Source organism: Ambystoma mexicanum, chromosome 9 (assembly GCF_040938575.1).
Source record: "Ambystoma mexicanum isolate Mex_15411 chromosome 9, UKY_AmexF1_1, whole genome shotgun sequence".
In the NCBI taxonomy this organism is placed as follows: Eukaryota; Metazoa; Chordata; class Amphibia; order Caudata; family Ambystomatidae; genus Ambystoma; species Ambystoma mexicanum.
This window is the reverse complement of record NC_090931.1, coordinates 373,314,579-373,330,042: the sequence shown is the minus strand read 5'-3', so window position 1 is coordinate 373,330,042 and position 15,464 is coordinate 373,314,579. Positions and strand designations below refer to the sequence as shown.

The 15,464-nt window shown below is 46.8% G+C and overlaps 1 protein-coding gene across 6 annotated transcripts in view; it reads right to left on the bottom strand.

Annotated features, from left to right (window-relative positions):
- Positions 1-15,464, bottom strand: part of LOC138488086 (caspase-5-like) — a 504,964-nt gene that overhangs the window by 78,576 nt on the left and 410,924 nt on the right. For all 6 annotated transcript variants that reach the window (XM_069614835.1, XM_069614833.1, XM_069614834.1 and 3 more), the window contains 2 exons: positions 13,451-13,709; positions 4,399-4,563 (listed from right to left, as the gene is read on the bottom strand). In XM_069614835.1, coding sequence (XP_069470936.1) covers positions 4,399-4,563; positions 13,451-13,709 — 424 coding nt within the window. The remainder of the gene's footprint in view (positions 1-4,398; positions 4,564-13,450; positions 13,710-15,464) is intronic.

Sequence of the window (15,464 nt, the reverse complement as noted above, 5' to 3'; positions counted from 1 at the left end):
ATCGCCTCCCAGTTGCTGCTGGAACTACTCTCCACATGGGCATGTGCAAATCACATATTCAACCCTACGCAGATGCATTTGAGGATGGAGTATAGCACTAAATATGCTATCTGGACACTCCTTACACTTATATCAGATACGCTACATAATCCAGGCACTAGTCTTTACTTGTGCTTTGTGGATTACAGTTCAGCATTCGATACCATAGATATAGGCAGACCCTGGAACAAATGGTCAGGCTGGGGACTGAATGCCTCATTACATTATTTCATTAGACAGTTGCATGATGATACTGTAGTAATGGTTAGGTTAGCACAGGATGGCTCTCTTACAAAACCATCATACACTAATGCTGGTCTTAAGCAGGGTTGCGTACTCGCCTCATTATTATACAACCTTTATGTGGCAGATTTCGCCCAAAGCCTTGAAGCAGCAGACAACTACCCACCGACCTATGGGGGCAAACAGATAAGCAGCATTACTTATGCGGACAATACTGTTATACTTGACGTACACCCATGGGTCTTCAGCGTTCGCTTGACGCTCTATGAAAGTATGCTGAGCTAAACAGCCTCTGAGTAAACATAGGGAAGACAAAGATTATGTGTATAGGCAAGAGAGCCTACCGGGGAAAAAGGTTTACGTGGCAACTGGGAGGAGAAAGACTAGAACAGGTTGACACCTATAAATATCTAGGCATGCATATAGCACATGACCTGAATACTACCTATCAAGCGAGGGTGGTTTCTTCCTCAGCATGGACCAAATGGCTCTCACTAAAAAACGTGATTGACAGGCAGGGGGGCAGATGTATGGAGGCAAAACTCACTGCATACAAGTCATCTGTAGTAGTAGGCATACTATATGAATTGGAAACACTGCTCATGGGGTCAGTTTTATGGCTGACCAAATCGGAGGGAAAAATATTGAGATCGATATTGGGCCTTCCAAAATCAGTACCTGTGGAAGCTATGTGCCTAGAACTAGATTTGCTATCCTTACACGCTCTCTGGCAGTTGGCTGTTAGTAAGTGGTGGGGCACTATATATTTCAGAAAAAAGTGTAGACCCTCAAATATACTCAAGCGCCATGACCTACACTGCGGGCACAGTGCCTGGTTTTCTGACATGCAAACACTTTTTTTAAACCACTGTTTGGTAATTGGCATGAAGGGCTTACCAGATACGCTGGGCGAGGTATAGGCGCTGGACTTCGAAAGAAAGTTGAAGGAACACGACCGTTGGATGTCCACTGACTACCTTGCTAATAAACGCAAATATAACTTGCACTCCACAAAGGGAATGAATATAAATATCCCACGTGATTACCCGATAAAAACATATTCTCCACAATTGGTGCACTTCATCCTTTTCCTGTCTCTTGAAACCTTACCGGTTTACGAAAATACAGGGGCGTGGATTGGCTTGGAAAGAAGTGATCGACTCTGTCGTATGTGTAAGGCAGCAGTGGAATCAGCCAGACACTTGCTCACACAATGCAGTGTGTTAACACCTCTCTATGAAAGGGGTTATCATAAGTTTGTGGATTACACATCAAATCAATCTTGGAGCCACATCTATGGAGCAAAAACTTTGGTCATGACCGCGGCTGCGTTCTACATATTGCAATAGGTGGAAAAACACTTGGCTGCATTGTGAGACACTGGGAAAATTGGACTTGCTGGATACCTATTCCCTGGTTATAACATTTTCGTGCCTGCATTTGTCAAAGGCTGAGACACATTGATGAAATTGATTGTTTTTAACTGCTACAAATGAATTGATTTGGTTGTAATGTGCAATTTGATACATTTGAGAAATTGTAGTATGTGTATTGTAATATGTGTACTTGTTTGAAGAGTATAGTGTAAAGGTCACGTTTGACCATAAACACTAAATAAAAAAAATAAAAAAATATAAATATCACTCTCATACACACATCGACAGCTATATCTATAGATGGATATTCATTTGCATATTCTTACAGAGGCATTGATTCTAATGAGGCTAACATTGGCTGTCTTTCTTTTATTATGAGATTACCTTACAAAATAGAAATTGATGACATGCAACCTCAGTATTACAGCATTATTTGACCCTTTACACTTGGCAACAGATACACTAATCAGCTGTCCTTTTGTCCATCAGTTTTCATTTGCTTGATTTAATAATGCTCGGGTTTTAATTCTCCTTTGCAGGTTCATCAATTTGGCCTGTGATTCTCCTTCCATTTTCTTGCATGATTTATTTCGCTATGCTCTGTAATCATTTTGTTTTAATATAAAGATGTTTCAAAAAGCAGCCAGCTTGGCTAGGAGAGTTAGTCAGAGTGCAACTATTGTTATTGTTATTTGGCATTTATGTGGCACTCTATATATCATTGGTATGACCTCAAAGTGTTTGTGGGTTGCACGCCCTTGGGGACCGTAGTACAGGTCAGTTGAGAGAGTAGGGTAGTATAGGGTGCTTGGGTGCACTGAGTAGGTGGCCAGTTAGTGTGAGTTGTCTGATGGTAGCTGAATCCTAGCATTAGGTGTGGTGGTAGTGAGAGATCAGTTGAATGCGTGCAGTCAGGTGGTTGGTTTCAGAGACTGCATTCTTGCCGCATTAAGCCTGTGTAGGACGTGCATGGGTGCAGGTAGGCTGATTTTTTTGTGGGGTATAGCTGCGTTCTAGCAGGATGTTGAGGTGTTCATGGAGTAATGTTCGTATGTGAGCAACTAGGCCGAAATTGATCGAGGAGTATAGTTGCGCTCTAATGTGTGTTGGTGAAAAGTAGAGAGTGAGCATAGTGGTAGGAGAGGTGAGTGTCTGGAGTGGATGGTTTATTCTTACGAGCCTGCTGTTCCAGGATTACACTCTGGATCTGGATAAGTTGGTGGCGGTCGTCCTTGTGTTTCGTTGTAGTAACACTATGAGGTAGATTTATCCAGATTAAGAAATATTTGTTCGGACAGACAGTCATTATTCTTATGCTCAGCACTATGCATCTCAGGGGCTTGGTTCCGGGTCGCTGGTTTCAAATGAGTTGCAGGCAGTATTAGGGAGGATATTTGGTTATGTGGCAGGAACAATCTCGCACCAATGTATTCACACCAAGTCCATATTCCGGTTTCTGGTAGCGATTTATGATCGGTTGCAGGGTGGGTCTAGGCAGGATAATTCATTATAGGACAAGGGTGTCTCATATTAACGTGGTAACATCGAGGCAGTCATGTTAAAGCATAGGCTGGACAGAGGCCTTGTAGAGTCTGGGGGTTTGCGCCTATGGGGGTCGTCTCTAAGGTGTGTAGTTGGGTAGGTATGGAGCGAAGGGATTAACAGCTTGATGGCACGAGAGGGTGCTGGGCCTGTGTAGTGGACTCGGGAAGTGGAGAGTCAGCAGTTTACGTATCCTAGAGCCTGCAGGATGCTAAGGTTGTCATCTGTGGTATCCATTTCCTAATTCTGTCATGATGACCTATTGGTCGCTTTCAGTGGTCACATTGCTCAGAATTCTCTGAACGTCTGCCCACAAGCTGTAATTACTTTCAGATGTAATGTCACTGAAGTCATGGTTCATGATGATGATGGGTTTCAGCGGCCCTAGTTGTTCCTAATCAGGTTTATTGAAAGAGCCAAGTTTTTAGAGCTTTGCAGAATGCCATGAAGTCTTGGTTGTGTCGAATGTGCGGAGAGAGTGAGTTCCAAAGAGTTGGAGCTACGGTTGAGAACGGACATAGGCCATGGCAGTCGTTGCGGGAGAAGGGTGGTATTGCCGCACACCATGATCTCAGTTTTATCTGGGTTCAGAAGGAGGTGGCTTTTACTACCACAAAATCAATGAAAGTGTTGGGGTTAGCAGAAAAGGTGAGACAGGATCTGTAAGCATCTAAGGGTTCCAAGGTTCTGGCCCTTGGTCCGCATACCAGTAATATTCAAGTGCGTTCAAATTCCCATGTTTCACTACCAATGTGCTCACAGGAACCAAATCTCATTGATTAGACCTCTCAGTCAGCCACTCTTTGTGCTTGCACTGGTCCCACACTGGGCTTGCCATTCTCTTCTTCTTCCATTACACCCAGTAGCTTGCCCCACCTCCATTCTGTACACACTCAGCAGTTCAATACTCTTTACACACATAATGAAACCCTGTTGTTCTATATATCATAGGTTTTACATAGTAAGCACTTCCAAACTGAGCAGAATTTTTATGAATTTCAAAGACCAGCTGAACATTTAAAATGAGGCATGGATAGTTTATATGTAACAGAACTTTGAGGGGCCACTGTAAAAGAACAGCCGGTGTACAAAGTGAGGAAAGAGCACAGCAATACCCTGTAGTCAGAGGAAGGAGTGAATACCATTATGGAAATCCAGGAGCGTTTCTGGGGCAGGAAAAGCAGAAGGACAGACTAACCTGGGGTGGAGGAACAAAAACAGAGGAAGTCGCATTCTACCAGGATTTTTTGTATAGCGTCATCTTCCATTTCGGCATCTTCATGCAGTTCCATACTACGGGGCACCGGCACTGCATCCGCTTCTTTGCTGATGGAGTCGCTCACCAAAGTAACTCCATTTTGGTCTGTTAAAAAATAGATACATATAGCTGTGTTATTACAGTATGTGTGACATCATTTTACAATGGTGTATGTACTTCTCTTCCTTGTGGGTTTTATAGCACAGGGGGGGGGAGTAGTGGAACAAGAGTAGTGGTAGAAGTGGGTGGAGAGTAGTGGTAGCAGTGGGAGGAGAGTAGTGGTAATAGCAGGAGGGGAATAGTAGTGGGAGAGCAGTCATAGGCGAATTAACACCAACGGGTGGAGGCAGGCGAGTAAAAGATCAGATGGACAGAAGATTGGTGGGGAGAAGTAGGAAGGGAGAAAAGGTTAGAATATTCCCAGTGGGAGCTAGGGAGCCATCAATTTAGGGAGACCATCAGTAGGAGATGAAAGATCATAGACAGTAGAGGTTACTGTTCTGCGAACCATGGGTTACGGATTCCTGGGCTAAGCAGGAAATCCCAAGGGAGACGAGAGAGGGAGAGGGAGGACGCTCGCACCACTTCCAATAATACCTTGGCCATGGCACGAGCCAGGCTACGGAATTAGAGTGCCACAATGGTGAGTCCAAAGCCACACTCAGAAGGCCATGGGAGGAAGGCAAGAGCAGCAACATGCATGTGCCATCCATTGAGGTCATGTCCACATGATTTTGAAGATAAATATTATCATTGCATCTATGGAAATGTGACCTCATACAATCTAGGCAGCCAATGACCATTCGGTCAACTGAAACCATCTGCCCAAAAACATCACCAAAAAAAATGTCAAACCATTGAGCATACATTGAAATACCAGTGGAAATAACTGGCCTGACCCATTTAAATGACACAGGAGAATTGCATCTGCCAATGAGGGAATGCATAAATGCAGGCTGAGACCTCATGTCTCTTTGCCCTAGTCCACCCTCACCAGTGTTATTTGCAGGCCCCGACAAAATACCCTGTCCCTGATGTTACAATACCACGCTGACTCCTCAGAGCAATCTAAAAGGTGTACATGACAAAAAAAACATGGCACATGAAAATCAAATATCACATCCTGCTAGGTTTGTGCACATCAGAGTCCATGTGCACCAATGGTTGAGTAGTCATCCCCCTGCACATGAACCCACTCTGTCCCTATTGGCCCTTAGTCATCATCCTTCAAAATGCACAAGTGTCTTTCTATGCCATGTGCCAGTCCACATGATGAGTGTCTGCATACCATTCATCACCCTCTTCTAACACACAGGGAATTCCTTAGGTACACTTTACCTCCAACAACGGGTTTAGTATCCTTTCTGTTATCAAATATAACTGTAACACACAAAACAGAAAACGGACAACAGGCTTCCCTTGAGCCAATTTCTTTATTGCGCCATCAATGCAGCCCTAACACTCTCCCTAGAAAGGACACACTATCCTAGCCCTTCATGATGCTCCTCACCCTAGAAAGCGTTGCTGCACCGACTAAGAGCGGGGGGTACATGCGAGCAATGCTCACCCTGTTCCTACATACGATGAGATGATTTTCAAATAGAATTTTTCACGAAAATGGCATTAAACCCAATTTTTATTCTGGCCCAAACAAGTTAAAAATTATTTGCAGTTACGGGAAAACACGTTTCCCGACTGCACACTTTGGTCAAACAGACAGTTCACGTGGGACTAGACATCAGAATTCAAACAATTTATTTGCCCTCCGTGAGGTGTGTCCGGTTGGCCCAGGTGTAATGTCTAAAACATTTTAAGAATATAAATATCAAAATCACACTCTCAACAAATAGAAATGCACCCGCTGTAAAGCTCTTTCTTTAGAGTACATACACAGTTAAATTGTGTAAGAGAGCGCATAATTTAGACATAAAACAAATTGCAATATCTACAATTCAAAATTTAAAAACTGCACAAGTCCACTAATAGCGCCATGATTACCTCCAACCTTGGAATGAGGCCCTGTATCTTTTATGATCCTTCGAGAATAGAAAACGCGAGACCTGGAATTAAAGCTGAAGACTCCTGCACTGTGTGTCGGAGATATCCGGGGATCTCCGGCGTCCATAGTCAAGGCGGGGAGAAGCGGTTGCCTCCGTGGTACTGTCCCTGGCTCATACAACAAAGAAAAGCCAGTGAAGGCAGCACAGCCGGTGAGTTGGGGGGACTGATACCAACCCGGGCTGTCTGGAACCCAGGGATGCAAGCGGCAACTTTGTATGAAGGAATTTGAAGAGGACAGTGCATGAAGCATATGTGTCAAGTGATGCAAACATAATGAATGCACTAAATGAGTGACTGAAACTTTGAAGTGAAGATAGATACCATAAACAAAGTGGTCCACCACCATGGGCATGCTCATTTGAAAGTCTCTGTTAGGCATCCAAACCAAAGGGGACAATTGTAAAGTGAAGGAATTGTAAAATCTAAGTGGTCCTGCAACGGGTCAAGTAAAACTCTGTGCACATTTGAAAGTCTTTGATACTTGATTGACATTGGTCCGAGCCCAGCTCATGGAAACTAATCGTATTTAAGAAGGGGATCTGAGCCAGCTGAGGGGCATTCGGGGTGAACCGCGAGTCACCCGAAAGAATATCCTACGAGCATTGTACTAAAGAGATCTGAGCCCGACTAAGGGGGATCAAAAAGGGAACGAACATTGTGCTATAGAGATCTGAGCCCGACTGAGGGGATCTGGGTGAATAATGAATAATTTTAAAGTGAATACTTGTAGAAATCAAAGAGGAAAAAAACATTGTTTTTGTTTGGTTACATCAGGCTCTCTGAATGAAGAGACTTTGAGGAGTAAAGAGACTTGTATACAGAAGGTCCTGATGTTATGACTTAAACTGTATCCTTGCGCTAAAGAAGCCAGGGACTGTGCTACGTTCGAGTCTCCTGTCTGCTCCTCCTGTGTGTTCCCTACTGTGTGACCCCCGCCCCCTTGTGCGTTTCCTATGTTGTGTGGTGCTGATCTGTGCCGCTCTTTCTCTCTTTCGCTCCCTCCTTCTCCTTCTTTCCTACTCGCACCCTCTATGCTGCTTTCCATCTCTCCCATTTTCTCGAACTGCTACTCTATCTCCTATCCTATCTTTCTTACTAAGTCTGGAAGGAAGAAGTTCAAGAGGGACATTCTGGTCTCCAATCCAGACTTCCCTATTGCTGACACCTACATCAGTGCTTCCTCCATACAGACTCTTACCGACATCTTCTTTGTCATTCCATCACCAGACCTATGGACTCCTCATATGGTCTTGGTTCTCTCTCCTATCTCTTCCTCTCCCATTAATGGTGGCACTAGGTGGGAGGTCCTTTTGGGCTCCTTCCACTCCTCTAAGACCATCATAAATGTCTATCTGAATGGTACCCTCTTGGATATGGCCCTCAGCCCAATCTCCTCCTTTTTGATAGGCGTCTCCCACATCTTATCAACTTCTTTCCCTCTCCTGCTACTCTTACTAGCACTTCTCTGGCTACTCTGACACCTGCTGCCTCTGCCACCCTTTTGGCACATCCCTCCTCCTCTCTGGTTACTATCCCACCTCTATAACCCTCGCAGCTCACTCTTGGGCCACTTAACTACTTCCGCTGGCTGTACCTAACGCCTGTACCCCACCCTGGAAGACTCTCAAATGTGGCAACCTGCTCCATGTCGCTACTCTCAACTCTCGCTCAGCTGTCAAACACTCCTCTGACATCTGCCACCTCCTCGAAGAACTTGACCTGGATGTCCTCACTCTCACAAGACATGGTTCACAGCTAGCTCTGTCACGAGTTCTGACACTCTCCTCCCTAATGGCTACAAGATCCTCTCAGAGCCCTGAACAAACCGACCCAGAGGTGGAGTAGCTCTGATCTTTCCAGAATGGGTCCCTGCTTCTGTCATTCCTATGCAGGCCTTCTCCTCCTTTGAATGCCTGGCATGCAGGCTCTCTATCTCTCCTGACCTCTCTCTGACTGTGGCCACCATTTACAGGCATCCTTTCCAGGTTGCCCTCTTTCTCTCATAGTGGCCTGAACTCTCCTACCCTCTCCTTGCCTCTACCTCTCAGCTTCTCCTCCTTGGAGACCTCAACATCCACCTGGATGCTTCTAATCCCTCCACTGGGCTCTTCTGCAACCTCTGCGACACTCTCTCTCTTTCTATTCTACCCTGTGGTCCGACACACTCTGCCGGACACACCTTGGATGTTCACATCTCCTCAGACATCCCCCTCTCTAACCCTCTCACCACTCCCATCTCTTGGACTGACCACTTTCCGCTTTCTTTTCACCTGCAACTCTCTGTCCCTCAGGCAAAGCCCGCCCCAGCACTGCCACCTACCTTCTCGATCATTCGGCCCATGAAGCGTGTGACAGTGAATGCCTTTGCCTCTGCTTTCTCTGCTCCCCCTACTCCTGCGGCTGACTCACACTCTGACACATCCCTCTCTAACCTGCATCTTTTTATCTCCAATGCTCTGGGCATCATTGCCCCTGTTATGAGAATCCGTCTGAAACCTACCTCCAAGTGCCTCGCCGCCCTGAAACGCAAGTGCAGGGTGGCTGAGAGGAAGTGGAGGGCTTCGGACGGATCCTCTGACAAACTGTCCTGTTGCCTGCTCCAAAGGCAATACAGACTCTGTGTCTTGTCCAAGAAGAGAGTCCACATCCAAGCCTGAGTCTCTGCAGCCTCTAACAACATGGCCCAATTTTTTAAAATCTGTGAGGAGCTGGCCAATCTTTCTGCAGCCTCTACCTCTCCTGTTCCCTCCCAGACCCTCTAAATGGCTCTGGCTTCTCACTTCACCACTAAAACCCAGGACATCCTGTCCTCACTCTCCTCACTACATCCAACTCTCTCTTCCAAAATATCTTCCTTTGCGAGTCCTACGCTCTGCTACCGCCAACTCTCTAAGGGTTAGATGCTTCTTCAGGCAGAAGGTGGGGGGTAGATCTCTCTCCTCTGCAGGTGCCTCACTTTGGAATGGCCTCCCTGCCTCTCTCAAACTTGAGCCGGACCATCTGTTCAAGACCTTCGTTTTCTCCTCTACTTTCTCTCTCTCTCTCTCCCTCTCTCTCTCTCTCTCTCTCTCACTCTCTCACTCCCTTGCTGAACTACCTGTCTGCTGCGCCAACTTGTTGCTTGGAAACCCCTAGAGTTTCAGTGGGTGCTAGGCTCAACCTTGATCAGTCTCCCCTGCACTGCCTTGGGCCAATCTCGCACTTAGGGGCTGCAACTTTCACCTCTACAGCTCCCTGGCTCCTTGCACTTACCCAGAGCCACGCTGCCTTGGCTGCTTTCGCTCAGAGCAATGCTGCCCTGATTGCACTTCCCCTTCCCTCTCTGCACTTACCCCTCTCCCTTCTCCCTGCACTTTGTTGCGCTGTCGCACAATCTGAATGGCACAAGGCCTAGTAAGATCGTTTGCCTTGCCCTCCCTCTGTCTTCCCCCCTTGCCTTGTCGCGCCTAGAAACACTTGTGTACAGGTGCGTTATAAATTACTTATCAGGCCTGCAGGCCCCTGTGGAGACTAAAGACCTGTTGGATACTGAACCAGCCACCCATGGGGTGAAATCGACAAACATTCTGCACTCTGCGTCCTCCTCCTGGTTCCATCAATTAAATGCCACCAGCATCATGACACAGACACAGGAACTGATGATGATGGCATCGGGCTAGTAGGTACCTGTGGTCGGGAGGGGCGGCAGGTACCTAGGTGACACCCCAGCCCTGTCTGCGCCTCTGGCAGCATGCCCCAGTTCTCCCTTGAAAGGAACTGCAGCAGGCTGTACAACGCCGAGCAGCAGCAGGAACTCGTTGAATACATTGTGGAGCAGCAGCTGCTACATTTGCAGGCTATTGGGGATGCTGTACAGGGCTTATCCAAACGTATGACTAGGGCAATGCACAGGCAGTGCTGCCACCTCTCTGCAGCAACAGCATCCATTACAGTGGTGAGATAGCGATTCAGAGTGCTGACCGAGGCTATATCTTTAGCACACAGACCTTGCAAAGGACACTGATCCTGACATGGGGTGTTGTTAGGTCTGGAAAAGATCTGGGGCTACGCTAATGGCCGCACTGTCGGGACTTAGGGCTAACTAGCCTTTCGGTTGTAGCCCCTGAGATTCTATCCGGGGCTACAACCAAAAGACCTGGGGCTATAGCCCCCTAACCCCCCCACCCCCGCAGCAACGCCTCTGATCCGGACACTGCAGCATATCTGAAGGCAAGCGTATGAAAGTAAAACTTCTGCCACCCCACAGCAGTCTCATTGCCTGGCTGTCTCCATCGTCGGTCCCAATACTCTGTGGCACGCACACAAGCTGAGCAATCTGGCATGCTGAAACAGTCACTCGAAGGAGACTGCAGTACATGAAGAGCGGAACACAGTCATCTTGTCGTGGGTGTGAAAGATTTACTACGTGACCATATAAAATTGTGTGAGGTTTGTGTAATCCATTGTACTTAAACAAAATTCTCAATAAGTTCTTGTCGTATGAGACGTCCATTTCTGCCTTCATCACGTTCACTCTGTGGCGGCAAGTGGTTCCTGGTATGGATGTCGTCTTCCTCTCTGAATGCCATGTCAACAGCTGGGGGCATCGGGACATGTCTCCTAATGAACATGTGCACCATGGCAAACATGACATATACTTTACCCATCTTGTCTGGCTTATACATTAGGGCACCTTCTGTCTGATGTAGACGTCGGAACTGCCCCTTCAGTAAGCCAAAGGTACACTGTAGGCACAGCCTAGTTCCAATGTATGCCTCTTTGAAGGCAAGCTCCTATGCTGTCCTTGAGGTCTGGGCAGTTGTTAACAGCCACAGGAGCTGGGGAGCCGCAGGCACCTGCAAAGGCATTGGGGATAGATAGGGTTGGATCTTCCGAATGAGACACTAAGGTGCCACACTATGAACACATTGGAAAGTTAAGTAGAGTATCTTGAAAATGATGCACTGATATATAGCCGACCAGTGCAAAGCCCGTCGGAAAGAAGAGATGGGTGAAAATCTAAGAAGTTTGAACATGATCTGAACGGCAGCATTTTGGGTAGTTTCAAGATCCCTAAGAAGATAATTTGGAAATCCCACATGCAGGGTGTTATCTAAATGAGAATTTACCAGAGCGCCTGCCAGCACTGCATGATCTGAGCGTGGAAGTTAAGGGAGAGTGTGGTGGAGCATCTGAAGGCAAAAGAATGAGGATTGTACAACTTTATTTACTTGATAAACTAATGGTCATTGGCACTCTGGTGGGGGGAGCCAGCCAATCAGGTGGCTAGGAAGGCAGGCTGAAACCGGCAATCTCAGCCCGTGTTCCATGCCGCCTGATGGAGTGTTCCCCCCACCGCCATCTTCCCCCCACCCCCGTCCTTCTTTTTACAGCACCCTGTCTTCCCTTTCCATGCCGGCCATCTTGGAAAAGTATTTTCCTTCGTTCAACGGGACACGTATGGCGTCCAGTTGAACGAAGAAAAATATTATTTTTTTTTAGCACCAGGGTTACTGCTTTTAGAACCCGGGGTGCTAATAGCTTTAATCTCCCGTTCCAAGTGCTGGAACCGAGTTAATGGTCCGGAGCCCTCGTCCAGAGAAAATAACTTGGGCTGCCGGGCTGCTATCTCCCATTGAAGTCCTTGGAATGGGGGATTGACGCCATATTAGTGGTAACATATAAATGTTAAACAAGAGAGGAGACAGCAGGCAGCAGTTTGCATGCTGCATGAGCATGTCCAGCACCTGAGAAAGTCCAATTAAAAACAAGGGCTTCGACATGTCATGCTTACAGTGATCTGGAAGGTGCCCGTGTCAAAAAAGTTCAGCACAAATACAAGCTTCACAAGTGATGGGATTTTGTTATGTTGATCCTGCTTTGCAGATCTACCTGTATCAGGGAGAGTATGTCAGCAATGGTCTCCCTGTTAAGGGAGTAGAGTTTCATTAGGTGCCCATCAGTCAATTGACAGGATGATGGCCTGACGTTGGGAATGGGCACTCACCTTGCAAGGAGTCTCCTCCATCTTTGTGCAGGTTGTCCGCTGTGACGCTGCTGCACATGCCTGTGCAGCTCAGTGTACTGCAGGAAGTCCTGGAGCTCGAGATTTGCCGCTGGCTTTAGGAAGTGTGTTTGGGGAAGATATGGACCCTACGTGCCCTTTCAGTGTCAATTGGATGCACCTCTGCCTTCGTTTCTATCAAATGGATGCATTTACCTCCACCTTTTGGATGGAGCTAATTGCACTGTGTTTTTGGAAAGTATGTTGGTGGTGTTTCAACTTGCAATGCAGTGAATAATCATTTTTGTGTCAGGCTCTAATTCCTCTGACGGGATTAGCCCTCAGGGAATTAGCACCGGTTTTAGTCGGTAATACCGCCAGGCCTAATTCCTCCAGGGCTATTTCTGCAGGAGGAATGAATGCCCATTTTCACTGACCCTTAGTTCAGCAGAGTGGTAAAAGTGGTGGAAATTCTATTACCGCAGAACTCGTAATGAGGCCCAGTTGTTTTCTACACCTTCCACGCCTATATAATATTCTGAAACATGCTCTATATATTGGTCTCTGGGATCTGGTTGAACCACATCAGCAAAATGTAGGGCGGGCATAACAACAAGAGTGACAGCATCCATTTCATAAACACTCAATCCCCCCTATATCTTCATGACATCACTTATGCCTACACATTTCAATACAATCTAAAAAGCTGTCTCTTCTCCTAGGTCTACTAAGACATTTTCCCTCCTGTCTGCTCTCTCAGAAGGTGCCATGAGGATTTTTGTGATAGGGTGTACTATACAAAATCTCAAAATGGCGCACCAATGTCCTACAAAGCTAATTATTTGTACACACCCATTAAAAGTAGCAAACAAAGCTCCAAAAACGGAGCCATCACTATCCCATCACTCTCAGAATATGTGCTTTTCTATCACGCAGGGCTTGGCATACCTCCCCTGCAGGCCTGGATGATGATCACTTTGGGTTTCCCTCGCAGTGCCTTGCAGTTCTTGTTATTGAATATTCTAAAAATGGTATCGGTCGGGAGGATGTCTTGCTTTTCGGTAGGCAGGGTATCTTGCTTTTCCGGTTTAAAGGCTCTCCCACAGATTCCGTCTCTAAGGCCATGAGACAAGATGACTATGAAAGTGCTGTCAGAATTCTCGTGCTCTGGACGCTTGGAAAAATGTGTCAGTGCGGTTTCCATGTCCTTGAACAGAAAGGAAAAGAGGAGTTTAAAAAGGTCACCAGGCTTACATTTCTTTTCTTTCATTGCACAATGTATTTTCACCTAGAAAAATATCAAATCGATATTAACATTGAAATACTGCAACATGCTTGTTGCGTCCCCTTTTTCTATGTCAGTGACATTGTTTGTTTGGGAATTAAGTCCCATTTCTATTGTTGCATAGTTGTAGTGGGCTGCGCCCCATGCCGGGGGGAAGAGGCGGGGTTACCGCCTCGGGTGCCAGTTTTTGGCTGTTAAAAAAGGAGTTCAGAAGCACCGACTCGGCCCCCGCGTCTCATTGATTAGTCTCATTGTCTATGCTGTAATTGCTCATGATTCCTGGTTCCGAACGCTGACGGAACTCAACAATGGCGACAAGGACATTCTGACTGGGTCACCCAGCCCGGTTGAACCCACCTGACCAAAGCTGCGGCACGGCGCGCAGACCGTGGCCGCAGGCCCAAGACGTCATTGCCGCTTCCCACTTATTGTGTCATTCCGCGCTCAGGCGGCGGTGGAGAGACTGCTCCCACTCGCCTGCGCATACATCAATTAAGGCACCACCACAGAGAAAAATGCTGTTTAACCACCATGACATCGCGCATGCGAGCTACTGAAAGGTGACGGCTCCCGCTCGCCTGCGCACTCTTCATTCAAGACGCCGGCATGGAGGTAACTACAGCCCAGGACACAAACGCGCACACAAGTCAAATTGGCCCTCAAACTCATAAAGTCTCTTTATACAGCCCTGGCCACGTGAAATTACAAGGTAAAATTGGCTAGAGCATGTTGCAGCAAAGAACATCACTCGTGCCTGCCATCATGTCAGAAGACAACACGGACAGCGGCCTCCAAAGCCCCCAAGCGAGTTCTACCCCCAGGTCGGCAAGCAGCAGAGAGGAAGGCTCCTCAGAGTCGCTGCAACTGCAAGCAGTGCCTCATTTTGACATGACAGACACTAATAGTTTGGCACCCAGGTGGGCTCGATGGCTAAAAGAACTACATATCTACATTGACGCCTCTGGAGTCAGAGAGGAACGCCGTCTGAGAGGCATCCTGCTTCATTCTCTGGGCCCCACGGTATGTGATATCATTTTTGAAATGCCTGATTCCAACATTGACTCATTTCAAAGTATAATTGACTCACTGAACACATATTTTGCACCATTGCGGAATGTCGATTACGAGAGGCATGTCTTTCACACAACTACGCAAGACAAAGAAGAAAGCATGGAAAATGTTGTCATGAGACTAAGAAAAAGAGCTAAATACTGTGATTTCGACAAATATTCCACTGACAAAGCTCTTAAATCACAAGCTATTGCAGGATGTGGGTCCCCTGAATTTCGTAAAAAGCTGTTACAAAAAAGCAGGACACTGGAAGAAATCCTTCAAATAGCGAGGGCTGACGCAGCACTAACGCTACAAACTGAGTCGCTTGGAAATATTACCATTACACAGAATGCCAAAACAGCAACGGTATGCCCCATCTGCACTCCTGCTGACTCTTCAGATAAAAGAAAATGCTACCGATGTGGATTCTGATTTCCTCACGTAGGACCATGCCCTGCGATAGGCCATCATTGCGACAGATGCGGGGGAGAAAACCACTTCCAGTCCGTGTGCAAAAACATAAAATTCTTCCAAAGTGCAGAAACCAACAGAGAGTCCTGGAAACAAGATGGCCGAAACTCAAGGCGGGAAAGCCTGCGCAAACACTCGAGTCATTTCACCGCA